The 27,034-nt window shown below is 33.5% G+C and overlaps 4 protein-coding genes and 1 long non-coding RNA gene across 5 annotated transcripts; 2 read left to right on the top strand and 3 right to left on the bottom strand.

The window, feature by feature from the left end:
• Positions 1–41: 41 nt before the first annotated feature.
• LOC103497014 (protein S-acyltransferase 24) lies at positions 42–6,851 on the bottom strand. Its single transcript, XM_008459069.3, has 13 exons — positions 6,342–6,851; positions 5,646–5,786; positions 4,883–4,995; positions 4,415–4,494; positions 4,137–4,300; positions 2,799–2,937; positions 2,611–2,710; positions 2,468–2,525; positions 2,186–2,263; positions 1,975–2,073; positions 933–1,011; positions 691–839; positions 42–582 (listed from the first exon to the last, which is right to left on the bottom strand). The coding sequence occupies exons 1-13, from the start codon at positions 6,609–6,611 to the stop codon at positions 154–156; spliced, it is 1,899 nt and encodes a 632-aa protein (XP_008457291.1). The 5' UTR covers positions 6,612–6,851; the 3' UTR covers positions 42–153.
• Positions 6,852–9,273: 2,422 nt separating this feature from the next.
• On the top strand, positions 9,274–11,654 carry LOC103497007 (uncharacterized). Its single transcript, XM_008459058.3, has 3 exons — positions 9,274–9,666; positions 10,794–10,852; positions 10,938–11,654. The coding sequence occupies exons 1-3, from the start codon at positions 9,541–9,543 to the stop codon at positions 11,449–11,451; spliced, it is 699 nt and encodes a 232-aa protein (XP_008457280.2). The 5' UTR covers positions 9,274–9,540; the 3' UTR covers positions 11,452–11,654.
• Positions 11,655–12,491: 837 nt separating this feature from the next.
• Positions 12,492–15,420, bottom strand: LOC103497000 (triphosphate tunnel metalloenzyme 3-like). The gene is made up of 2 exons (XM_008459052.3): positions 14,274–15,420; positions 12,492–12,704 (listed from the first exon to the last, which is right to left on the bottom strand). The coding sequence occupies exon 1, from the start codon at positions 14,874–14,876 to the stop codon at positions 14,283–14,285; it is 594 nt and encodes a 197-aa protein (XP_008457274.1). The 5' UTR covers positions 14,877–15,420; the 3' UTR covers positions 12,492–12,704; positions 14,274–14,282.
• A 978-nt stretch (positions 15,421–16,398) lies between these two features.
• On the top strand, positions 16,399–18,903 carry LOC103496993 (phosphopantothenoylcysteine decarboxylase subunit VHS3-like). The gene is made up of 3 exons (XM_008459046.3): positions 16,399–16,779; positions 18,239–18,297; positions 18,384–18,903. Exons 1-3 carry the CDS (start codon positions 16,660–16,662, stop codon positions 18,727–18,729), a joined length of 525 nt encoding a protein of 174 aa, XP_008457268.2. The 5' UTR covers positions 16,399–16,659; the 3' UTR covers positions 18,730–18,903.
• Positions 18,904–20,274: 1,371 nt separating this feature from the next.
• On the bottom strand, positions 20,275–23,421 carry LOC103496989 (uncharacterized). The gene is made up of 2 exons (XR_539314.3): positions 22,325–23,421; positions 20,275–20,565 (listed from the first exon to the last, which is right to left on the bottom strand). It is a non-coding gene; the product is annotated as an uncharacterized LOC103496989 (long non-coding RNA).
• Positions 23,422–27,034: the final 3,613 nt, after the last annotated feature.

Genomic DNA, 27,034 nt, shown 5'->3' with positions numbered 1-27,034 from the left:
CGCATACACAATATCAAGCAGTCTATATAAAGTCTCAGCAATTTCGCAAGGAATGGAGCGCACAAATCATAATTGGGTATTTGAATCTAATGTTAGAGTATATGGACATGATACAGAACACTAACTCCATGATCATTTAAACAATAACAAGCATCATGAGGCTGCTACTGAGCGAGTTGATAAACGCCCAAGACCGAGACCTAAGCCCAATGGGACAGCATCGTTTTTAGCTTTCCCATGGTTACTGTGACTACAATTTGAAGAATGAGAATGGCCGTGATGGCTAGTTGTATTCTTAGAATTCATATTTATTGCTATGTGGTTGTTTCCATTGGTGTGGTGAGAATGAGAATCCCCATTTTGCATGACTGAATTCATCGGTGAAGACATTGCTTCCATCTCTTCTGAATGTGACGAGCTTTCATTATACTCTACGTCTTCGTTGTATCCCTTTATCAGAAAATCTGAACAGTTTTTCCTGATCCCATGATCATAAGGATTCCTAAACCGACCTCCAGGGCCGCGCAGATAACTATACCGCATAGCATTTGCCATTTCGTTTGTAGTAATATTACGAGATATCTGGTAACATCAAGGCAAAATTTGGAGCGTAAGGACCAAAATGGAATCAAAGCACATAATAAACACCAAATTTACAAAAACCAAAAAAATCCATAGACAGGAAAGTACCTGAGATGCTTGGACAATCGTTAAGACTGCCACACCAAAGAAGAGGAAAAAATCAACAATGAGAAAGGATATAGCACCAACATGATGGTTTCCGACGTGATTAATCCAAGCTCCAAAAGACGATGGAGATGATGGATCAGTTACAACTCCTGAAGTGGTTAATTGTCAGAGATTAAGACACTTGAGATTCCACCAAACAAATCAAAGACATAATTTAATGTTAGAGTCGTTTAAAAACATACTTGTAACGGTAACTGCTCCAGTGATCAACATTGCTGAAACTTCCAAAACGAGAAATATAAAGAAATCCCATTTGTTTTTCTGTGTCAATCAAATTTGATTATCCTCGTTAAACCTCAGACAATGAAAGCTATCAAAGCAAATATAAAGAAATCCCATTTATTTTTCTGTGTGAATCAAATTTGATTATCCTCGTTAAACCTCAGACAATGAAAGCTATCAAAGCAAATATACAACAAAAACGCAAACAGCAGCCTTTAATACAAACAAAAGGACCAATTGACAATGTTTTCCCTACACAATTTAGCGAGTATTTGAAACAAATTTTACTGACTATTCCTAGCACAAGAGCTATTGGAGGCTGGGGATTGATATTATTCCAGAATAAGTACATTCTGATTCAACTATACAATAAAGTTTAGGCTCAAGAGGTTTGACGAAGAAGAAGAAAGAACTAACAACTTTTTTGATCTGGATAAAAGCATGCCCTATGGAACTTTCCTTCATTTACTATGCAACATTTCTCTTCCTTTTTGAAGATATCTTATATTCTTCTTTTTTTGCTGTGTCAGGTTTTGTCAGGTTGGGGGATTAATAACTAGCATAGCACCCAAAAGAGAAACTAGGGAAGTGCTCACCCTCCTTTTTTAGTCTTTTTAATGACACTGCTCCCCCTCCTGTTATTAATTATTTACATTAATTTTGAAATGAATCTTATTTCTAAAATTTTAAGAATAATCGAAGTCACATGTTGAGCCACCACCCTATATTTGGTAGTTGATAATGAAAATAAAAGGAATGCTTATTACTATAATTTATTACTTCCACTGTAAAGGCCGCATTTTAGCTATTTATATTTTTCACTATGGGACAGCTGTACATCAAAACTATCAAGTCCATTGGAGGCTTGCTTCTAAACTCCTTTGGCTAGTTCAAAGTTTAGTTCCTATGTCCACTATTTCTTTAGGTTAATGATAGCTTCTTTCCTCCACTACTGACACGAAGGAACTAACATGAAAATGTCCATCACAAATGATATCGTACCTTGCCAATACAATTGGATACCCAAGGGCAATGATGATCGAATTGTTCAACACATCGATTACAAGTTGAACAGTGCTTTGCACGAAGAGGCCTGACAATCTACATGATATCAAATCGAGTTAAAATTGTGCTCAAAGAATTTAAAAGTTCTAAAAGAAATTAGAGAAGAAAAATTCAAAACACAATCTTAAAAATCAGAAGCAGAACGCACCTTGCAAGTAGCACAGAGCTGAGACCAATTCCCAGCCAGCAAAGCGGGATTGTTGATCTCAATCTTCAACAAAGGTTCCTAATAGAAAGATATGAACAAGTTAAGCTTTCACCTTAGGCATCAAGATAAAGGTAAAGAAAGAAGATTGCAATTGTAACAATAGAACAGGAACTCTTTCAATTCTACAGAAACTAATGTTGAAAAACGATGACAGAAGTACGCAATTGTTCATCTCAATAATTACTTTAGATAGAGGCTCGGAGAGAGAATAAATAAACGTACGTCATCTTTCATATTCTCAGAGTCGTGCACGTCCATTCTAATGAAACCTGGATCTTTGCTGCAAATTAATAAAAAAGATGAACACTGTTATTAGCAAATTAATAAACCCTGGGAATGGGCTATCTTAAGGAACGTTTCCATACCTGCTACATCTATAAAACATAAGCAGACCCGTGGTTGCTAAAAAAACACCCATCCATGCAAGAAGTCCTAAGCCAGATGTTAACTTTGGCAGATTTGATGCTGCGGAAAAAATGCAAAATAAATGCGACTCTCACGTAAAACAAATAAGTGTACAAACGTAACTCTCACGTAAAGCATATGGAAATACCTAAAATGACAGAATGAATATATGTCACAAGCAATAGAAAGATTAAACACCAAAGTACAGGGGCAAGTCCTAGTTTTGAAAATTTTCCAAGGCGGGTATTTCCGTCACAACGTTTGTCAAGCAGCCTTCTAGCATTTCCCTGAAAAGTCCCAAAGCATAAAATTTGTCAGTTCCCTTTTATACAAGTAACAAAGTTTCATCAAACAAGAAAGTTCATTTCCAGAAATAAAAATGGAACAAAATGTTCACTGAAAAAGGCAAGGAATCCTAAAGAAATAGAAGAAAATAGAAAATACATATACACCAACTAAATAAGGAAATAATCACTGAACCATACGGATGTGTTTGGAATACATTTTTAAGTGTTTAATTTAACAAATGTCATTTTAGAAAAAATTGGAATATTTAGCAACCACTTAAAAATAAAAGTATGTTTTTTAAAAAAACATTTTTTTCTTTAGTTGATCCAAACGGGCCCTAAGACTACTTTGTCAAAAACTAAAGGGGAAGCGAAGATAAGCCACTCCAAACCACACATCAAATGTATCTTCTAGATCATTTCACTCTCTTCCATTTCAAGTACTCCAAAGGGGGTGTGGCCCACCAACTTGAAAAGTTAGTGTTAAGTAACTCAACTTCAATAGTAAACACTATTGAAGTTTGTACATTTATCAATGAACTCTATTTTCCCCTCTTTTCCCTATTTTGCACATTTAGCAAAGAACTCCATCTTCTTACAACTCTACACCAAACACAAACTTCCCAACTCCAACATATTAATGTCATACTCCATGACACAACTCAATTACCCAAACACCCCCAAAGAATTAACACACCGGTAAAAATAAATCAAGTACCCTTTCTCTTAATCCTCAAGCTTTAGAAATTTTCATTACAAAATAAAAGAAAAAAAACTCGTGCCAGCCTTGGAATTCTCCAACATTCCCAAGAACCCACATAAAAATAAAAAATATATAGCTGTCGCCGAAAAAATACATTGTATTCTGTAACATTCAACCATTTTGGATTGGATGTAATACAAAGTACCAATTCAGCACAATAACATGTGACAATTAGAGAGATATTTATATGAAAAAAAACAACCGGAAGAAGAAATGAAATGGCAAATATAAGAAGAATGAAAGAAAATAAACTAGAGGTCTTTAAATTCACTATCACAGAACAAAGAAATATCAAGTAAATAAATTTTTAAAAAAATCTAGTCTTCGCATGAAAAACAAAAAACATATGTATAATGATTTGCAAATTTCAGAACAAGAAAGAAAAATAATTCAAGAGTAAAAAAAAATCAAATAAACTGATTTGGTTTCAACATACAAGAAAAAAGGCAACTTGTCTGTGGTTCTTGTCGGAAGCAAGTTGTGCTGGTGTAAGGCCAGTATTATCAGTCACCACCAGATCCTCTTTCTTTCCAGCTTGCACTAACACTGTACATGCCTCTAAATTACCCCTAATAGCTGCCCAATGGAGAGGAGTGCAGCCTGAAAGAAGAAGAAACCATGAGCTTCAAAACAGTTAAAGGGGTGCTTTCACATTATGTTTAAACTAGAAGGCATTTTTTCTTAAATAAACTTTTTAAGCCCTCCAAACATTACCTTCCTTGTCTTGGCGTCCCCGATATGCATCCAAAAACAAAAGAAGTCGTATACAATCAGCAAAACCTTTGTATGCAGCCCTAAAAGAACCACATAAAGAATCAACAAAGAAGACTTATATTGTTAAAAGATTTTCTTAAGAAAACATATCAAAAGACTTTTTCAGGACAACACTCATTTATTTATTTCAATGAAAGAACGTCACTCATAGATTTCGGTTAGAAAATAGAAGCAATTGTGTAAAATGGCGCAAATTTTTTGGGACCACATCAAAACAGGGATTTCCCACAAAATTACAGCAACTAAATAAATAGGATGAGAGATATAAAACCAAATAGTAAGATCTAATGGTAATGGCACAAAACTAAGAAAAAAACCACATCAATAAGCATCATGCGTCCACAAATATGGACAATAGTTGATATGAGTACCATTTTAACAATTTGAAGCATTGTAAAAAACTAATACCAGTGTAAAGGACTTCTCCCATCATTGTCAGGAACATCAGGATCCGCATTCCATTTTGAAACAATATGATAGAGAAAAGCTGTTTGACCATATTGAGCTGCAACATGGGTTGTCTGCAATTAAGTCCACCATATAGTTGCAATCAATATGCTGATCACTAGATGGCAACTTTTATTTGTTGTACTGACTGAATATCAGTTTAATTTTGAACAGTTTTTTGATAGGAAAAGAATGCCTCAAACATTAGCCAGAAAGTTGATATTCAAGAAAGAAAACAGTGCGACCTACATAACGGTTAGAAAATAAGTTTCTGAATAGAAATTAGTATCACAACTCATGAAACACAAACATCTAAACCCCATATCACTCAACGAAGAAGTATAACCTATATTTTCTGATATACCCCCAATCCACCATGAACACAGTTAAAAAAATTATAGAATAATAAATAAAATAAAATAAACTGTCCACAGCAATATCAAGGCAGCTGGAGGAAACACTGACAATAAAAATGTTCCATGACACTAAGATTCTTATACCCAGGTCGACTTATTTCTCACACGATTTTGCAGGCAGTTCAAGGACAAACTCAAATTTCTGTCCATGTAGTAACTATTGCCTTATTCAACATTGAGAGCATACTAACCCTTTAAGTTAAGAAAAAGAAGGGATATTTATTGTTTCTTTCTATGCCATATAAATTCATGAATAGGAACACTAAATAAGTTAACAGTTAAATTGCAGGAAAGGAAATAAACACGACCTGATAGCCATACATATCAGCAGCATTGACTACAGCTCCCTCTTGGAGTAAAACCTCGGCCACCTGAACGGCTCCACGAACAGCACTCCAATGCAAGGCTGTTTGCCCGGTATGATCTGCGGCATTTACATCACCTCCATGCTGGAAATGATGCAATACCAAATTTACTAAACAGCGAATACAAATGACAAAACAACGTTTTAAATCTCGTGCCTCCTTTCTGAACATACAGACATCATTTAAAGCCTCCCCCAATCGCTTCACCCATCCAGATACGTTTGTTTCGGAGGGGAGATACAGATTAGAAAACTAAAGCTCACATAACCATCAACCAGAAAGAAAAACTCAAAGCGTTAGCGTTCAATTTTTTCATTCTTTGGCTTGTTTTCTCAACAACTGAAAAACAATACTTCCGCCCAAGAAAAATCGATCAAGAAACTACCATTCATGAACTCACTTAAACAAAACAAAGGCAGTGATAGAGCACGCCAATCCCCCATGACACAAAGCCCATCAGATAATTAATAGGAACAAAACTGTTCAAAATCCAATGACAAATAAAGCAAAAAAACCAAAATCGGTCAAAAAAAAAAAAAGAGAGAAAGAAAGAAATCCCATGGGCCGAATACAGAAAGAAAGGGAACCAAATTTCCCAAACGACCCATATAAAGAAACATCCAGATTGGGAAAACAAACCTCAATTATATACCGAGCAGCGGCAGTACGATTATTAAGAGCAGCCCACTGAAGAGCATAGTAACCAAGGCCATCAGGCTCAGAAACGGAGCAACCCTCGCACTCGACCAATCTTTGAAGCTTCTCCAAATCCCCATAAGCCGCAGCCGTGTATACATCATTCCTCAAGCTCTCATCCGCATCGCCGTTGGCAGTGGAAGCAGAAGCATTCTGGGAGGGCTGTTGATCTCGGGATTGAACCTCATCGACGACCTCAATTTCCGAAGACATAATTCTGAAATAACAAACAGCGATTGGAGGGAATGAATCCGGCGACTCGAGGGTTTGGTAGATCGGAGGAAATTGAAGGTTGAAGAAGGGAAATTTAAGAAATGAGTATTTAGGGTTTTTCCGGGGAATGCCAAATGAGACTGGCCGTCGCCGTCCGTCAGCGTTGACTATGGTGAAGGGTGGCTGCAATGGAGGAGAGAGAGAGAAAAGATAGAGAAAGTAAAAAAAAAAAAAAAGAGAAAAAATCTTAGCCGTCTAATGATTTTATAATTTTATTGGAAATGGATAATAATTTAATATCCATTAAATTTGTTTTTTTCATTGTTTGTTACTATTGAGTTAATTGTTTTTTTTTTTTAAGAAATAAATTATTTGTATTCATTTTGTTAATTTATAATTTTAAGTTTTAAATTTATTTCCACTTTTAGGTAAGAAATTTGGTAGGTTGAATCTGATTTCAAATAGCTCTCATCTCGAGATCGAAAGGAGATTAGAGAAGAGACAATAAAATTTTGTACAATAGAATTTAATTTGTTCCTCGACGTGTAATAAGGTGACTCGTAAATTAATTAAGTGTGTTATCTTAAATAATAAGAGCGTGTATGACCTGAAAAATTTCCTTAAGATGCTCTTTTTCATGTTAAGCAATTAATGAATGTTTTTCGGTCTTGTGATACTAGTAAACAGGTCATCTTGTGTATATTTTAAAAGTGATTGATCCACAAATTAATCATTTTATAACGTTACTAAGAAACAAATATATTTTAAGAAAATGTTAGCTATGATATCGTTTTCTTTGATATCTCAGTCACTTTGCACCACAAATACGTATAGTCTCATTCAAAGCAAATGATAATGCTTTTAGAACAAAATATCAAACTAAGGCACTTTTTCATGTTTATTATGAAGGATGGGTAACACTTATCTAAATCTACGATGCAACTTAAATAAAACTTTATAAAGTATAAAACACGACAAGTTGAAAGATAGAAAAAATTATTTTCTTTCTAAGATAAATTATTGTGGTTTTTTTTTTCCAGGATGACCAGAATTTTAAAGTTGATCCAAAATTTTGCTCGCATCATTGCCTTTTTTCCTATTTTCGCTCTCACGCTCGCATTATACTAATTTGATACAAAGAGCTCTAAACAAACAACGTTAGTAGGTGATATTGTAGCATCCACAAATGGTTGTTCTGTATTGTTTTCAAAACTTTTGTCTTAACAAAGTATATTGTCTAAATAAGTTTAGTTCAAAGTATATGGGTCTGATCTCCATTTAATAATTGTTATATTGAAAAACATCAAAGTGTATCTCCTTAAAACTTAAAATCTTATCTTTAGATGTTACACACATTTTAGTAGGTCAAACATTTTTTTTTATCACACACCGATAAGTATTAGGTTAAGCAGATTGTATTTTTAACATTTATTTTATTGCTTGTATTTAATGTATAAAGTAACGTAACTAATTAAAATGTCCTTTGGACGTATATTATCAATAGTAAAGATTCTAAAAAAAACTTACAAGCATAAATAATGAGGAGAATTATAAGATAATTAGTACATTTTATGGACAATTTTTTATTGTTTGGTCATAGTTCTCTTTTAATACCCCATGAAACTCACTTGTGGAAGTTGAATACTTATACAACATGGAGTCTTGAGACAAATTTCATGTGGGGTTGGTGCTTCGACACCGTCTACGTTGTGTGTGGTTGGTTGGCTTGACGTGTTTGTCCTTAATTAGATGCAAGGAGGTGAAAATTCTTAAAGTCATGACGATATGTTATGTTCTTGAGAATCTCTCTTCCATCCATGTTTTGAATATTGCCATTGAGTATGATTTGTTTAGAGGTCATGAATCTATAGAGTGATGGTATCTTTGATTTGATTGAAGTCTCTCATTTGTTATTGTGAAGGCTAAGGATGCTAGCAGTGGTTTTGAGGTTATCTTTTCTTCTCATGTTCGTTTGAGTAAAAATACATTGGCACAATGTGTTGTACAAAAAGCTTTTGGAGACTCATGTATCTTTAACGTCGCGTGATTTTCTTGTATAGTTAATCGGTTATGTTGTTTCTCCTTTTAAAAAAATTATAATTAATTAAAGTTTTAATATTCCTAAATCACTATTAAATTTAATTTCAAGTTTTCACTATATATCTTTTCTAAAGTGAGTATTTAACCAAATAGAAAAACAAAACTCAAATCTCAAAATATAAATTACAACGTCGTTCTAATGTTTAAAAAAATACATTTTTGAAATTTAGAAAATAAATTAGAATTAAACTTAAAACTTTGAAAAATTAAAAAAAAAAAAAAAAGTCCCATATTAAAACCTAGAGTCAAATAAAAACAAAAAGAAAAAAAAAGGAAAACATAATGAATGAAGAAGATATATTTGTTTTCTAAAAAATTTGAAATTTGAAAATGTCTTAAAAGAGAGGAAATAAACAAAAGAATTTTTGAATTCCACCGGGTCGGGTTAGATCTAAGCCCAAATCCACACAAAGATCCGACTCCGGAATTTGAATCCAAAAAGAAACCCTAAAAAAAATATGAGAGAAATTATTTTGATTGGATGACCTTCTCTCTATTATTTATTATTTTATTATTATACACAAACACACACATATATATATATATTAAACAATTTATTATTTTCTCTTTCATATGCCAATGGAAACAAAGCCCTAATCGGACCAAACCCTAGGGTTTACTCTAACCGGACCACTAAACCCACCTTTTTTTTTCTTCTCTCTCTCAATTTTCCAGAAAAACCATTCGCTTTCTCCCCATCTTCTTCTTCTTCTTCTTCTTCTTCTTCTTCTTCTTCTTCTTCTTCTTCCAGCTCCCGCTCTCTTTCTGCAACTTCCCTTTTTCCTTTCTTTTCGTTTTTTCTTCACTTTCACTTTCTTTTTCCGCTGTCATGGAGTTGGACAAAGTGGGTTACTCCCTGGACGACTCTTCTCTTTGGTTTCCTTCTGTTTTGGAAGCTTTGACGGTGGAGACTCTTCTCACTGCTGCTAACTCTCTTGCTTGGTTTTTAACCACGGTGAGCTCTTCCCTTTCATCTTTTTATCAGATGGGTTTTGTTAACTGCTTGTTTTTCATGATTTTTGCTTCTTTAACCTCTAATTTAGTGGTTCTCTGCATTTTTTTGTGTTGAATTTCTTCATTTCTTCTCCATTCCTTTACTGGGTTTTGCAGTTTACTAGCTTTTTTTTGGCTTTTCTTGTGGTTACTTTTTTTGTTTTCTTATCCCCATTTTTTAGTTGTGATGTGGAGTTTTTAGCTGCAAATGTTGAGTATTGACTTGTTGGTGGAGGCTAAGAGAACTGTTTGTTGTAGTCTCTAGTGGGTTAGTTTGGATGGGAGGCTATGTTTTCAACTTCATCTCATATTTTGACAATGAAGAAAGGATTTATATTATACTCCAAATTCCTTGTGAAAATTGGGGAAATCCCGCTTATTATGGGATGAGATGTTATAAATGAGGATTTGAAGATTTGGAGGTTATATTTGTAAGGTACATGGTGGGTTGAGTACAGAATTCGCCTTTACTGTTGTCTGGAACGGTCAATGTTGCTTCTGATTCTTTAGACTTTGGTGTAATTTGGTATCTTTGAAATGTCCATTTTATTATCTGAATTTGAGCTTAGTGCAGTCATATTAAATATTTTATCTGTTTCTTGTGCCTTTTGTTTGTCAAGTTTTAGCTATCCTTGGTGCTTTGGTGATTTTGGTTGTAAGTTCATTTTCCTGTATGATAGAATTTATTGTCTGATCATTACAGACTATGCTTTCTGATTGCTTTCGGGAAATTCCCTTTTCCGTTTTCCCAATCAACAGAATTAAAATCAAGTCATGTTGGGATTCCTTGAGATTTTCCTTTCCTGACATATCATTTGAATCGACCTGTTAGCAGAAGTGGGATCGGCAAATTTCACTCAATTTCCATATCTGTTTCTTTTAGGCTCGTCTTAAAAGAATTTTTCCTTTTCTTCTAGATTAGAATTCTGATTGTACTTCTCGATAAGCCGTGATTTTACTTTTATAACAGTATCATTCAGTGTGCAGTTCCCTGATCTTGTTGAAGTAACAGTGTGATGTTAATTTGATGCAATGAACAAGATTTTTTAAATCTCAATTCATTTTCCAACATAATTAAGTTTTCTTCAGGCAGGAGCTCTGTTAAATGATGTCAATGCTCCACCAGGATTCACTGCAATTGGGAAAAAGTAATTAAAAGTTTCATTTTGTTTATGTGTCTTTTACTTTCTACTCAATTGGTTCTGAGATTACTGATTTGTACTTCTGCCTCAGCTTTCCTTTCGAAGAACTTCATGCAAAGAATAATCCCGATCGAGAAAATGTAGATGGCAGTGAAACAGAGGATGATAAAGATGGGGATGAGGTTGATGATGATGATGCAAATGACCAGGATGGAGGGGAAGATGTTGAAGATTTCTCGGCCGAAGAAGGTGACGACGGAGATCTAGAAGATGACCCTGAAGCCAGTGGCAATGGAAGGGCTGGAGGAGATGAGGAAGACGATGGAGAAGATGACGATGATGATGCAAATGATCCAGATGAAGATGACGACGACGACGACGATGAAGATTTCTCCGCTGAAGAAGGAGATGAGGGTGATCAAGAGGATGACCCCGAAGCAAGTGGTAATGGAAGAATTGAAGGTGTTGAGGAGGATGAAGATGACGACGACGATGACGACGATGGAGATGAGGACGATGATGACGACGATGAAGAGGATGAAGATGATGAGGACGAAGATGATGACGAGGAAACACTTGAACCACCGGCTAAGAGAAGAAAGTGAAAATGTTGATTGCTTCTTTCCTTTTTCTGTTATCAGTGTTTCACTTCCCCATTGTGTCTGGAGTTTGAAGTAACTAGTGAGGGGAACTTAGCTAGTCGGCCTTGGCATTTAGGGGTAGCAAGATTGTTGACCTTGTTATTAATGAACTTCCTAAAATTTATGTTGTGGATCCACATTATATATCACAATTTATTTTGCTAAAAGGCACTCGGTTTTCTTACAATTTACTGTTTGGGACGGTTGGTTTCACCAGGTTGTTTGACAACTAACATTTCAACTCAAGACACCAAAGGGAGTTTTCAATTTGAATGAATTGATTCAAATGACTAAGTAAGAAAAAAAAAATGTTGAGTATCGGCAAGAGCCAGAGGGACGCTTCTTTTCTTTTTTCTTATTTGAACAGTTTGGTTCATATTTTAAAATTATTAAAATTTGAAGAGGCCTTGGTCAAGATTCAGGACTCGTTTTAACTTTTCAAATTTGATTTATATTTACCGTAAGAAGAATCTCCTATTTGGACACTGACCCAATTGTTTTCTTTCAAGAATTTCGAAATCTTGAAGTTGCAAATAAGTTATTGAGTTTTTCTAAATAATAATAAATGAAAATTTCCTATATTTGTAATTACTTTTATTAATGTCCAAATTTAGAAGTATTCTTAGAAATATATAGTTAAATATTCAAGTTTTCCTGAAACTAGATTTCTCAAATCATTATACTTCACAAGTTCCGGGGGGGCTTCTTTCCATAATTTTTTTTTATCCGTTTTCAGTTTCAAAATTTGTCCTATATATTATACTTCTATTTTAAAAGAATTTCAGTATTGATATTCTCATAAATGCAACAATCAAATCCTTAACATTTAAAATGTAGCAAATGTAATTAAGGGTTTAGGATTTAGGGTTTGGGTTTGGGTGGATTCATCTTATGTGAATTTGGAAATCACAAGTCATGTCTCTGCATTTTTCAACTAACAAAGAACTGTCTTAAAAGGATTCAACTAAACCAATCCATTTCAGCCACAGGCAGTGCAGAAAAGATTATTTGAAGGATCAGCAATATACTCAGTAGTCTAGTATATATGGTGTTTTCCAATGTGCAATACTCATGGATAGCGAAATAGCAGAATGTACTTTTAGATACTTGATCGAAGAAAACAAATGGTGCCTTTTTGGATCTTGGTCTCTCCATTTGATTCACACTGCCATGATCTCTCGACCCTCGGTCCCAACGAAAGCCACACGACCGATATCCTAAACAAATGAAAAATGGAATGCAACTTTTAGATAAGCTATTGCCAGATTAAGATTGATCGATGAGAACAAAGAAATTATCAGAGGCAAACATTTTTCAACTAACAAAGAACTTGAAAGAGAATCAATATTGAGAAATAATGAGCAAAACTGATTGACCAAAGGCAAACAACTCCGGCCTGCAAAGGTGTAAATTTCCACAATATCAAAAGTTAACGCGTGACCGCGTCAAAGAAAGCAGCAAAAGGAAGCAAATAAAGAAAAAAAAAGAGTAAATGTGGAGATGGAACAAGCCTAAGAAGCAGTAAAAATTAGACCCTTGAAGATATCAGACTAAATTAATCGTTTGCCTTTTGGCATTAAGTTCTCAAGGTGAAGGGAAGAACTGAATTCATAAGGAAACTGAAAACAAAATGTGTCAAGCAAACTGCATCTTTGAGATAACAAAGTAGAATCGTAGACGAACAAGTTAGTCCATCTTGTCGCACAATAACTGAATCGTGAGAATCAGTAAATGGATGAAGACTACTGTTATCAAAATGATACTTCAAATATAAATAAATACTAATCGGGCCACGGTGAGGGAAGATATGATCTTTTTCAGGTAAGATTGTAGTTGCCGACATTTTATTTGGATGCTGTCCAATCTTACTTGCACCATGTTGGCACTCCCCAACCTCCATAAATGAGAATATAGAAGGATAATGCAAAGACTACAAAATACTTGCAAGGGAAGAACTGAGAAGCAACAGTGTGATGTTAGTCAAAATAAACTCCGATACTTGACAGTTGGACCGAAGCAAATGTCAAACTCACATTCAGTGCTTCGCTCTTCCATTGCCAGTATTTTGGTCGTCTCTTTCTATCCTCGTTTGGGGAGGTCAGGCAAATTCAGACACGGTACAACTGAAAATAAGCTCCATAACCTTTTCAATCAAAAACTAAACGCTGGCAAAGAATGACCAACCAAAAATGTGCCACAAGAACAATATTTTAAAGAAAAAGATCACAAAAACTGCAGATGTCAGTTTTGGGCCTTTCGCCCTTGGGTCTTGCATAATTTGTACTAGGATTTCTTGTTATTTATTCCTGATCTATACTCCAACAAGCCGATATGATAAAAATGCACTCCTGCTCATAAATCAAATAGCAAGACAATTCAGACATAGAGCCAATAAGCTTGCCTGCTCGAGAACTTCATTCAAAGATTAACATCAAGCAAAAAGATGAGCAACCAAAATATATCACGAAGAACAATATCTAAACAGACAAGAAATATGTTTTTAGTTATTCGGATTGACATTATTTGATCTGGGATGCTTGTTATTGATTCTCGAACTATCCTCCACCATTGATAGGATCAAAATGCACCCCTGTTCTCATTCAAACAGTAAGGCATGGCATAATTGCTCGAGTTTTTTCTTTTGTCTGCAAAATCTGGTTATGTTTCTACCAAGTACCAAATGCCATTACTTGAACAAGTTGAGAACATTCAAATGGTAAAATTCAGAAGAAAAGGAAGAGAAAGGTACAGTTCACATAAAAACCATCAACAAAAAGATCACTTACAATCTATTATCACAGCTTCCCAGATCGAAAAATAGCAAACTTCGAAGCTTCAGAGTACGAGTACGCAATTCCATTCTCCTTCAATAAGTCCTCAAGCATTTTCTTGGCTGCATCTGGATCATTGCTTTCGCATTCAATCTCATACAAAGTCCCAAACTCAAAACTAGTCTCATCCAATTCCAATTTCAATCCATTCCATTCAAACACACTCCTCACATTCTTAAACCCTCCTAAACCCACAAATCCATATCCCCCAAATTCATCTTTAACCCTCCCCATAATCCTAGACTCCACTTCTTTCAACCTCTGCGGATCCTCCACGCAGGCCCGCCCAACAGACGGCTCCAATTCCTCTTCATCTTCCTCAACTCGACTAACACCGTCAACCAGAACCGCTCTGGCTTTCAGACAAATCACACAACGAGCATCCCCGTCGTAAAATCGGATACGGAGAACCGCTAGCCGAGACGAAAGCTCACCGGACAAGCCATCAAAAAAGAAATTCTCTTGACGATGGGTTTTAATATGAAATGGCGAAAGAAGAGTTGATACCTGACCATGAGAAACAGCATCAGGAAGGCGAAGCTTCACCTCCACCTCCATTTCGATTGTTTCAAGAGGAGATACCAAGCCGCTGGGCTTTAGAGGCTTGATCTTTGTTACGGTTGATGTTATGAAGGAGGGAGCCGGCGGCAGAGGTAGCGTCGGTAGTGGTGGTGGTCGTGGTTGAGGCGGCGGCGCGTTTGCGAGCTTGTTCGAGTTCTTCCTTGTCTTCGATTTTTACCTCGATCTTGCTGGGTTGTCTCCTCAGCATTTCGCTAAGGCTCGTTTGCTTACTCTGTTCTGAGCAGATGAAGCAAAAGAGATTCGAGGGAAAATTAGGGAAGAAGATGCTCTTTCATACTTCAAATTACATCTTACTCCCTATACTATCTCTATTTAATCCTTAGATTTGTTTGCAGATGAAATTAGTTATAGGTTAGCATTGGTTAGTCGGATCTGTTTTTCGATCAAATCGTCATCCACTCGACTATGATCATTCCTCTTCGACCGACTTTGGTGCAATTCAACTATGATCAATAGGACGGAACTCTTTCTAAACAAACTTTGGTGCAATTGATTTTAGTTCGTTGATTCAATTTTTCGGTATATTATGCTCATTTTTAAAATTAGTTAGATTTATTAGTTTGTTTTATATGGTGCAAATTAGTTTAGAACTATATGCTTTGTTTGTTAATTTGTTTAATATAGATTTAGGGTTCAAGGTTGTTTCTATTTTGTTTGTATTAGGCAAATACTTACTTTTAATATCATATATTGTAAATATAGATAAAAAAATTTGATGCTCTAATTTCTTTAATACATGTAATTAGGTTATTTTTCATCGATTTGGTCATTTATGAATGCATTAAAACTATTTAAAATGTGTCCGATTATTTTAAGTGAAAAAAATCACTTTTCTAATTCGTCCATCATTGAAAGTTATATTTAAGAATGATATTAGTAAGTATAAACCATCATACATTTAATATAAAAAAAAATTATGAACATAGTCGATTAAATGTCTTATCCAAAAAGTTAACATTATTAAAATTATTTAAATTTTTAGTAGTATGGTTGAAAAATTATTTAAAATGAAAAAATTATTGAAAATATTTATAAAATTTTAGACGATGGGCACTGACACTTATTTGATATAGACGGAGAGAAGTGTTATCACACTTATTTGATATAGATAGTAGTGTTGATAGACTTCGTTAATAGGCAATAATAGAAGTGTATTGATATATATATAAATTATGAAATTTTACTATATTATATATACGAATATTTTTAAAAGTAGCAAAATAAATTAAAATATTTATAATATATAGAAACATTTTGGAATAAAAAACTTTTATCACTATCTATCGATCCGAAATTTGACTATTATTGATTGAATAAATTATAAATATTTTGTCAAGTTTGATATTTTCCATTATTCTATATATATATATATAGTATAATAACCAACTAAAAGTAAAATTATTTCTACAAATATTAAATTTATAGTTTTTAAATTTTAGAGAGGAAATGGACGCAAATTTCAAGGTTAGGGCGAAAATAAGTTTTTTGCACTTACAAACAAAAACACAAAGCCCTAATCGGACCAAACCCTAGGGTTTACCCTAACTGGACTAAACCCAACTTTTCTCCCAAATCTCACAAAACCCATTCCCCTTTCTTCTTCTCTCTCTCACTGCCAGGCCCATCTCTCTCCTCGACCTTCCTTCCTTCTTCTTCTTCTTCTTCTTCTTCCTCTTCTTCCTCTTCTTCTTCTCTCTCTCTGCATTTCTTTTCTTCCTATTCTCTATTTCTCTTCACTTTTGAGCTCCTTTTTCCGGCAATGGAGTTGGACTGTGTAAGCTTCGTGGAGAGAACCATGTGGGAGCGCTCTGTTTTGGAAGCTATGGCGGTGGAGACTGTTTTCACCACTGCAAACTCCCTTGCTTGCCTTCTGGCGGCGGTAAACCCTCATTTTCACCTTACTCTTTGATGGGGTTTCCCTTTTTTTCCCGGATTTTACTGATTCTAGTCATCGTTCCTACTTCTTGAAGCTTAATTTTTTTTTATTGCTATTTGTGTTTTCTTAGACTTTATTTTTTTCTTATTGTTCCCCGTAGTTGTTTGTTGCCTAAGAACAAGACATCGTCATTTCTTCTTAAAGCTTGATTTTTATTTTTACTTTCTTTTTTCTTCTTGTGTTCTTTAGTTGTTTATGTAGCTTTTGAAGTTTTGGCTTTTGTTATTTGTGGGTTTACCCTTACTCGTTTGTTTACTTTTCTGGTTAAGTACTTCCTTGAGAAACAACGCGGTTTTTCTGTCATTACTTTTTATTGGGTGCTACGTACGTGCATTTTTATCTGAAACTGTTGAGCATTGAGCTGTATTTGAAGTGCAAGTGTTTGGTGTAGTGATAAATGTGGATGGAAGGAGAATTTTCGTCCTGTCTTGTTGACTTATACCTCCCATTGTGACCACGAACTAGGTGTCTTTGTCAGGATTTTTCCATTCTGTATTTAGATTATACTTGATATTCAATGTGCAAATCCTTTTGCTTTTCTGTCCTACATTTGTTGAATTGTGAAAATCTTGCTTCTTTAGGAATAGTTTGTTGTTTAACATGAGAATTTGAGTTCTTTGGAAGTTATATTTATCTGGTCCTTATTGATGGGAAGTTGGCACAGAATGACTTTGCTATTGTGTCCTCTGGGCTTGCTTGAATAATGTACAATATTATTCCTTTCATGTGGTTTCTATTGATTAAGTTTTAGCTATCCTTTGCACTTGGTGGTTGTTGGGAGTTCATTATCACTTAGTTGGAATTTCTTATCTAATCAACCCATGTTTTCTAGTTTCTTTTTGGGCATTTTTCTTTCTGGCATTTGGAATTATTCACTTTGTTAGAATTTATTGTCTAATCAATTCACACTTTCCAGTTTCATATGGGTGTTTTCCTTTTTTGCACTTCGTATCAAGGATAGTTAAAATGAATGCAGTTATTTCCGTACTCATATGTTCTTCCCGATCTAAACACCCATCAAATTGATACATTATAGGAAGGGACCTTGAATACCGCATAGTTTCCATATATGTGTTTTACCCTAAATTTCAAGCCATTCACTTTTCTATTTTGTCCCAAAATTTTGGAAAATCGCTATGCCAAAGCATGGTCTGATGAGACATATCTGGAAGTTTTCTTCATTTATTGTTTAAACGTTTTAGGCGTTTAGACAATCTGTAGCTGAATGCCATGTTTTCTTTTTTATCTGATGCTTGCTTTTGAAATTTATCATTTAGTGTGCAGTTTCCTAATCTTGTTTTGGACAAATCTGACAATAAGTAAAAGTTTTAGATTAATTGAACGCACTTAACATGATCTTGAGACTTTAATGCATCTTCCAACATGATTATGTTTTCTTCAGGCAGGAGCTATGTTAAATATTGCTAATGGTACACCAGGATTGGCTGCAATTGAGGAGAGGTAATAAAACTTCAAGTCATTTATGTATTTTTACTTTGATACTTTTAGGTTGGTTTTGAAATTACTTGCCTCTTCTCCTTTCCAAGGTTTCCTTTCTCTGAACTTCACAAAAAGGAAAGGCCTGATCAGGAAAACAAAGATGGTAGTGAAACAGAGGATGATGAAGATGATGACGATGACGATGACGCAAATGATCAGGATGACGACGACGACGACGAAGATTTCTCTGGAGGTGAAGAAGGTGATGATGGTGATCCAGAGGACGATCCTGAAGCAAATGGTGATGGAAGAGCTGGAGGTGATGAGGAAGATGACGATGACGATGACGACAATGGAGATGATGACGACGACGACGACGACGAGGACGAAGATGAGGACGAAGAAGACGAAGAGGAGGAAACACCCCAGCCACCAGCCAAGAAGAGGAAGTGAGAATATCGATTGGCCCTCCAAATTGTTGAGTTTCGAGTAGCGAGGGAAGTTTAGCTAGTGTTAGCCTTTGCTTTAGGGGGTAGGAACATTGTGGGCCTTGTTGGTAATGAACTTCTCGTCTTATGTTTGTGATGTTGTGGATCCATATTATATATAACAATTTCTTCTGCTAAATTAGTTAGTAGTCTTATGTTGTCAGAAGCAGAGATTTTCTTGGCTTCAAGCAAAATTCCATTAAGGTAAGAATAGCAAAATTGTGATTTGATGCCATGGGGTTAAACAAGTTGGTTAGTTAAAATCAATGTTATTAAACTAGTGTTTATCTTTCCAAAACTAGAAAATTAATTTCCTTAAATATTTAACCGATCTCATTCAATGCTTCTAATTAGGTAGGTTCAATTTGTTTGTCAGCTTTAACAGAAAACATATGGAGGAAACTTTGCAATTTTTTCCCTCCTTGGTTGTAGCATTCCATGGGATGATTTCGCAATTTTCTTGAAACTCAAGGGAGTAATTATTTTTAGTCATCGATAGGCGTTGGAAACTTGTTTAGTAACAATTAATTTCAATAACTAACTAAGCCACCTACCTTAGAATTAATTTTTTATGAATTTCTTTGGCATCAAATAGGTCGTCCTGTGAGATTAGTTGCATAAGTTAGTTCGACCACTCATAAATATAAAAAAAAAAGTAACAATTTGAAGTTCGTAACAATAGATTTTGTACTTTGAAATTTGTAACTCAATTGGGTAGCAATTTAGAAGTCACAAAAAATTTCTTCAAAATCATGTGTCAATGTTGAAATAGTTTCAACATTGAGGATGAGAATACAGATATGATATATTTGGTTGCATTGATCTTAATAGAAAAAAACATTCTGGTCTTTAATTATTTTTTCAACTTGAACTAAATCATGTTAAATTAAATCTTTAATTTCAAAATTCAAAAACCGGGACAAATGGAGTGGGAGCCACATTAGTGATAGACAGCTGACAAGTTCCACTTTTTATTTTTGTTATCAATATGATATTTGTAAGACAATTAATATTATTATTTTGAGTTCACAAAGTCCTACATTATTAATTTGAGTTTGGGATGCAAAGAGACATATTTGTCCCCACTTATATTTCATTTGGGACCTTAAAAAATCTACCAAATCAATACTTTATGCATAAAAATCCACAAATGTAACATCAGTTTCTTTCTCTTCGTTATGATTTGATTTTTCCTGGTAAGGTGAGACCCTTGATAAAAGATCTCAAGGCAAATTACACAATAGATTCTTAAAATTTGAGTTCATACTTGATCAAAGAGGGAGACGACAGTCAAAGAAGAGAGAGACAAAAGGAGGTAGAGAAGATGAAAAATAGAAGTCACCTCGCTATAAGAAATACTAGTAGGCGGTCTAACTCAACAATACATGATTAATCAGAAGCCTTATTGTCACATAATTTTTTTTATAGGTAAACTAATAGTTTAAGAACTATTTCTTAAACAAACTTTAGCTCAGGTACTTAAAGTGGTCAACCTTCAGGACCAAAGAGATACTCAATCCAATTCTCAATATATTTCGCTCAAGATCTTAGTCAAATAACAACAACGTTTTATTTCAATAATAAATCATGCTTTTCGATCCTACTGATCCCTTTGGCATACACATTCATAATTTGTCTTATTGGCTTATAAACTTTTCTTAAATCATACAACATTTCATTGATGAATGGAATAAACACCTGCACGTGAATTATAAGTAGAGAAAGAGTCAGAAACTTCTTCCATTCCTCTCGCCCATAGAAACTTGAAGAAAACCAGAGTGCGCCACAAAATCTTCCACACCTAGTGAAAGGGATGTCCCACAAAAATGGAGGCAAAAGTATCATAAACTTTGTTACACAAAGTCAAGAACCAATCGCAAGTGCTAAGAACCTTAGGACAATAATGTCAATATCTAAAGGCAAATGAGCAAATGCACAAAAAGGTGTCCTGTCCTGGATGTTCGAAGTGACATGCCTTGAGGTTGTCTTTCACCCCTCCTAATTAAGGTCTAGATTAAATTTTCGATTGGTTAATGAGTATTTAGTTCTAAAAATCCAAGGTAAATTTTGGAAGGTTAAAAACTAGTCTATATTTTGTAAATTTAACTAAAAATATAAGGGGTGTTAGTGGAATACTGAAATTTGGAGTTAATATGTTAGAGTTCAAATATTTATGTTTGAGGTGTAGTAAGTTGAAAATTCTATATTCAAAAGAGAAAAATAAGGAAAGATGAAGTTCTTTCATAAATGTGTAAACTTCAATCCAGAACACTATTGAAGTTGAGTTATTTAAAACCAACTCATGAAGTCGAAGGGTCAACTACTCCCTAAGCATTTCCTTAATGAAAGACTACAATGATATCGTTTTCAGATGATACCTATAAACAATTCCACTCCGTTATTACTCCAAAGGTATTATCTTTAGACATCAAACAAGGATGCTTTAAATGCCTCCGCTTGAATTTTCCAAAAATCACCTTGATAAGAAGTGATCCAACCTTAAACCACTTTTGCTAAGATTGGATGAAATGAACAGACTCCCCATGTGACTTACATTGGATTTGCAAAATTTCCCAACTTAGCCAAGTTGAGCAACAAGCAAAGTATTATGTGACTGTGACATCACAACTTAATTAGGGTGGATTGGTCCCATAAGAAACAAACTCCAGGCGAATTTAAAGAAAAACGTTGGATGAAATAACTACAGGTCATCGATGGAATCCAAAAGATCCACTGTCAAATTAATGTGATATTGAGACATTGTTTCACGGGATGAATTTCATTAACATGTCTCAACCAGAAACAGTCTTGGCAAGCATACACTCTCTGTTTAAGAATAAGTAGCGGTTATAAGGAAGACTACTGAGCTTCATGATAGAGAAGTGTCTATCATCTCCATGAAAATTCAAACTTTAGCTTTTCGTCTTTGATTAGTATTAGTGAAAGATCCCTCGACATAATAGTGATTAGTTTTATTCAACTTTCTTAATAGCCGTCTTTCTAACTAATATCATAATTTGAGTACTAAATTTCGAGTACAACTCAGTTCATACACAGACCAAGGCAGAAAAGCTTCAGTCAGTCTATCAACAATAGTAAATACACTCATAGTCATGTAAGAAGCAGCACAAAAGGAGTTTCAGAAACTTGATGAACAAAACGTCAGTAGCCATTTTATCATATGAGAAATGACCAACCAAAATGTATCACATGAATAATATCTTAAGAACTAGTTTCTTGGGTACTTCTTTAGACATTCTTTGATCAGGTTTTGTTCGGTATCTGATTATTCATCCATCCTCCAACAAGAAGTTTTTGTTAGCAAGGTACAATTGCTTGAGTTTTCCTTCTCCCCGAAAACCATGATTATGTTTCTATCTAATGCCATTACTTGAAAAGTACAGAACAATCTGATGATATCAAAACTAAATCCTTTCAGTTCATCAAGTATATTCTACAGGAATTCTCATGTTCATCAAAAATAATCAAACAGATTTCAAACAATATAAGAGAAAGGTATGCTTATTGCTTCCTACAATACTAACAAAAAGTTCACTTACTCTTTAGAAAGGCAGCTTCATCGGTCGAAGCAGAATTTGCTGTAGCCTTCCTCGAATTTTCCACAAACGCGGACGATCAGAACCGGACTAATACCCTATCGTTCCCATTCACTAGGCCAACTAATCGGGGATCAGAGAAGTATATGAAATGGATGAGTTCGAGAGGAAATACCGAGTCGCTGAGCTTTGGAGGCCGGGTCTTTGTTCCGATTGAGGTTATGGAGGAGAGAGGAGTTGATGAAGGCGGCGGCGGGGCGTTTACGGAGTTGTTCGAGTTCTTCCTTATACTCGATTTCAACGTCGATCATGGTGGGTTGTCTTCTCAGCGCTTCGCCGGTTTCGTTGGCGACGGAGAAATCTCGGAAACGTTTTTGCAAAATGCCCCACCTATTATTTATTAATTATTATTTTGGATTGAAATACAAATTTAATTATTATATTTTTTATATTATAATTATTCAATAATAATTTTTTAATTTAGATTAGGTAAGAAATCAAGCTATATACAAAATATAGTAAAGAAAAATCTTAAATAGACGATAGAGATCATAAATTTTGCTATATTTTACAAATAGTTTCAATATTTTATTATTTTTTAAAATAACTTTTTAAAAATTCTTAAATTTAATTTTTGCCACTAATTTATTGTTGATCTTTTTCAAAAATAGGTTGTTATTTATTAGCATTTTTACTATAAATATCGAGGACATATTCTTGTATTGTATTTACTTGCATGAAAATTATTAGTATATTCAACTAATTTTAGTAAAAAGTAAGTTTGACGGGCTAAATTAAAGATTCATCGAAAGTAAATAAACTAAGATCAAAATATTTAGCGTATTAAGGACTAAAATTGAATAAAATTTAAAGTATAAAACTAAAATGAGGAATTATTTTAAATAACAAAACTGTTGAAGATATTTACAAATAGATAACAATTTCACTACCTATCGTGATAGATAGGAAAATTTAACATATTTTTTTTCGACAACATAAAAAATGAGATAATCAAACCTCTAACTTCGAAGTTGAATTCAACGTTTTGTTTTCTAACTTGGAAAACAAGTGGAAAACCTCTTCATTGGCTTTGTTCTTATCAAATGAAGTTCTTCTTATTAGAGATATTATGTAATCTATATCGCTTTCACTTTTCCATCCACTATCACTAATTCCACTAATTTCTAATGGTATAGGAATTAAAGTTCAAATCTTGGTTCATATGAAATAGGCGATGAAATATTAAGACTATTGAAAATGATTTTTCGTGAATGACCTAATTTGCTTGTTTCTATCAAACGATGGGATGTTTTTAACAAATATTATGTTGTCTATATCGCTTTTACTTTTGCCTCGTACCACCGTTTCTAAGATTTTTCAACAATAGAGACTAATGTAGAATAGAATATTAACCCTATATGTCGTAAAATGATTTTCATGAATAGTACTTTCAAGTGAAACACTTTCTGTCTAAATAGTTTTAGGGAAGGAAATGATCCTTTGTTATGATTTTTTATTGTCATTTACAAAGAAGTTAAAAGATAGTTGATATCAATGATGTTTTATTTCTTTCATATAGCAAACATATATGGGGATAGGTTAAAAGGATCAATTTTCAAATATAGCAAAATCAAACAAAATATTTAAAAATATAACAAAATCAAATAAAACAGTGACACATTTTGCTATATTTGTAAATATTTTAATTTATTTTGCAACTAAAATTGTATTTTAACATTTTTTTTCTGACACCATGAAAACGAGTGAATTAAAACTCTATGTTAAATTCATCATATTACTCTCGAACTTAGAAAGTGCAATATATCTTTTCGAATGACCAAACAAGTGAGAAAACTCTCTATTCACTTGTTCCTATCAAATAAAGTTGTTCATACAAGAGATATTATGTTATCTATATTGCTTTTGCTTTTCCATTCGCAATCATTGGTTCCACTGATTTTAGAAACTAAAGTTCAAATTTTGGACCAAATGAAATGGACGACGATGAAATATTAAGACGGTATCGAAAATGATTTTCGAGAAAAACTTCATTCTCATATTTTTATCAAACGAGGATATTCATAACAAAGTCCAAAAATATTATGTTATCTATGTCGCTTTTTACTTTTGGCCACTATCACCATGTCCAATAACTTTCAATGATGGAAACTATAAAGTATAAGATATGTGTCGATATTAATGATGTGTTATTTCAATTATAAAACAAGCATCTCTAAATGACTTGAAATAAAGGAATATATCAAATGTAGGAAATATAGAAAAGGCATCTAAGTTTATGTTGTTGTTGTTATTATTATTGAAGAGCATCATAACATAAATGGCCTAATAATAATAATAATTTATGAGGAGACATTTATTGTACAAAGACATTAATGAAGAAAACCAAAGACAAAGCATTTTAAAAATATGATATATGTTTGTCCCTCCTTTATTGTAAATGCCATGTTGGTCCCATTTCCTAATAAATGGAAATATGTAGTACATGCTTTAACATTTATTAAAATATTAATTACATTTTCTAGATCTACGATGATGGATGTGTTTGTTTTAATTTTTTGAATGTTTAACTTTGAAAATTATTGAAATGTCTAGCAACCACTTAAGAATAGGTTTTGGAACACTTTCAATATGTAGTATATGTATGTTAGTCAGTCGAAAGAGGGCGTAAATTAATGCATAACTCTCTTTAATTGATTATTTAGAATTTGAAAAGATATATTATTAAATTATAGTAATTGAAACTATGAATGTCTGTGATGATCTATTAAGTCTCGTGTCTATTAACATCCACAACATATAGAGAATCTGATTGCTTGAACGTTGTTAATCTGTTTAATGGAACATTTGTGAATCTCATAGAAGAATTTTTTTACGTTGATGAGACAAAGAATTTTGCTTTTGACCTTAACACTCAATCGTTTCTACTATACGAAGCGATGTTACAATTTTCTAGCACACTTGCTTACGAAACAAGCAGAGGATGTGTTTTTCATCTATATATTATTGTTATTTTCTCCTTACCCTACATGGTTTGTTGTTTATTGTTTCTTAGATAAAAAGGTATACTTTAATATGATTTGATATCTATATCTTATTTAATATTTAATATCAATACCATATCTTAAGATTGCATTGCTCGACACGAACGTTGTACCCTTTTTCTTATAACACGTCTTAACACGTAAACTTTTAAATACGAACAATATACGAACCCTTAGTCATATGGTAAGGATTAAAGATTAGGTAAGATGCATTTGAAACATGATTATTGATGAATATTTGGAGTATGTTCTAAGAGTGGAGCAGCTTTAGGAAATTTTGTAAAGTTGGATAAAAGGATCAAATTAGGTGTGACAAACAAGAGGTGCCCAAATGGAGTTAGGTCACCCACCCTTATCTTTTGATCAATCACCAAAAGAGTTAGTTGAGAGAGAGAGAGAGAAAAAGAAAAATTATATTCATTTTTGAAAAACTAAAACATTTCATGAAATTTTACTATACAAAACCCTAGATTGACATTGTATGAATTATAGCCTAAAAGCAATTGCAAGAAGATAATTCTTGATTAATTATGAACTATATGTCTCAAAATATAATTGCCTAACTCTTATAATCCACAAAACTAAACGTCTCAAATAACAAACTATCTCATTCGAGTGTATTGGTAACCACGAGGTTTGTGATTCGAATCTTCCTATCTCCATTGTTGTACTAAAAAAAAACTAAATGTTCCAAACACCAACAAATTTAGTATAGATTCAGAAGGGCTAGCTCGAGTCCCCTCACTTTTATGCTCTTTAAATACATATAAAACTGATATTTATATCAATATAATTAGCTAGTGATAAGATTCTCTTCCAGTTTCCCTTACACCAGGTTTAAACTTCGTTATTTTACATTTTTTTTAGCTTATTTTTACTAAATCATAAAATCATGTCAACCCACAAGTAATGGCCAAATAACCCTAAAGTTATAGTTTGACCCAAACTAAAGAAACCCATAAGTCATATAGGCATTGAGGTTTCACTAGGGTTTTCTTTTTAAGGTAAGGAATTAATTAAAATAACAATTTTACTTCTCAATAAAACTACTATTTTATGGTCAAAAAGGGTGTGTCACCCTATGAAATTAAAGGTACAATATTTTAATCAAAGATCTAAGGCTACATCCAATTTTTTAAATTTGAAATTGCCCCAAAGACTATACTTTTATATTACATATTTTAATGCTCTAAACTCATGATCTTAGGACAAAAGTGAAACTTGATCCAATTGAATTAAAAAAGAAAAAGAAAGAAAGATCTTGCTTAGTTCACCTAAAAAGAGAAAAAAAAATAATAATAATAACATTTTTCTTAACAAAAGTATTTGAGTAGTTGTCAAGTTGGTCCCTTTGGTCATAATAATTTAATTTATACAAACATCACATGTTTGGGTACTTTCTTCAATTATTTTTCAAAATTTTCTTTTCAAAAGGTCTTTTCTTCTCTTCTTCTGCCCTCTAATTTGAACTTTTTCCTTGTTGGGTGGTGGTGCATGGCTCAAAATATCATAGGTCATTATCTTATTAAATGAAAACCCTAATTCAAATTACTTATTTGGTTTTAATTATTATTTAAGATTGTGTCTTACCCAATTTAATTTGTATAAACTACTGTTTCAGGTGGTTTGGTTTTTTAAAATTAAACTTATA

The sequence above is a fragment of the Cucumis melo genome, chromosome 5, assembly GCF_025177605.1.
Source record: "Cucumis melo cultivar AY chromosome 5, USDA_Cmelo_AY_1.0, whole genome shotgun sequence".
In the NCBI taxonomy this organism is placed as follows: Eukaryota; Viridiplantae; Streptophyta; class Magnoliopsida; order Cucurbitales; family Cucurbitaceae; genus Cucumis; species Cucumis melo.
Note: the sequence above shows the minus strand (reverse complement) of the source record. Positions and strands in the feature narration are given on the sequence as shown.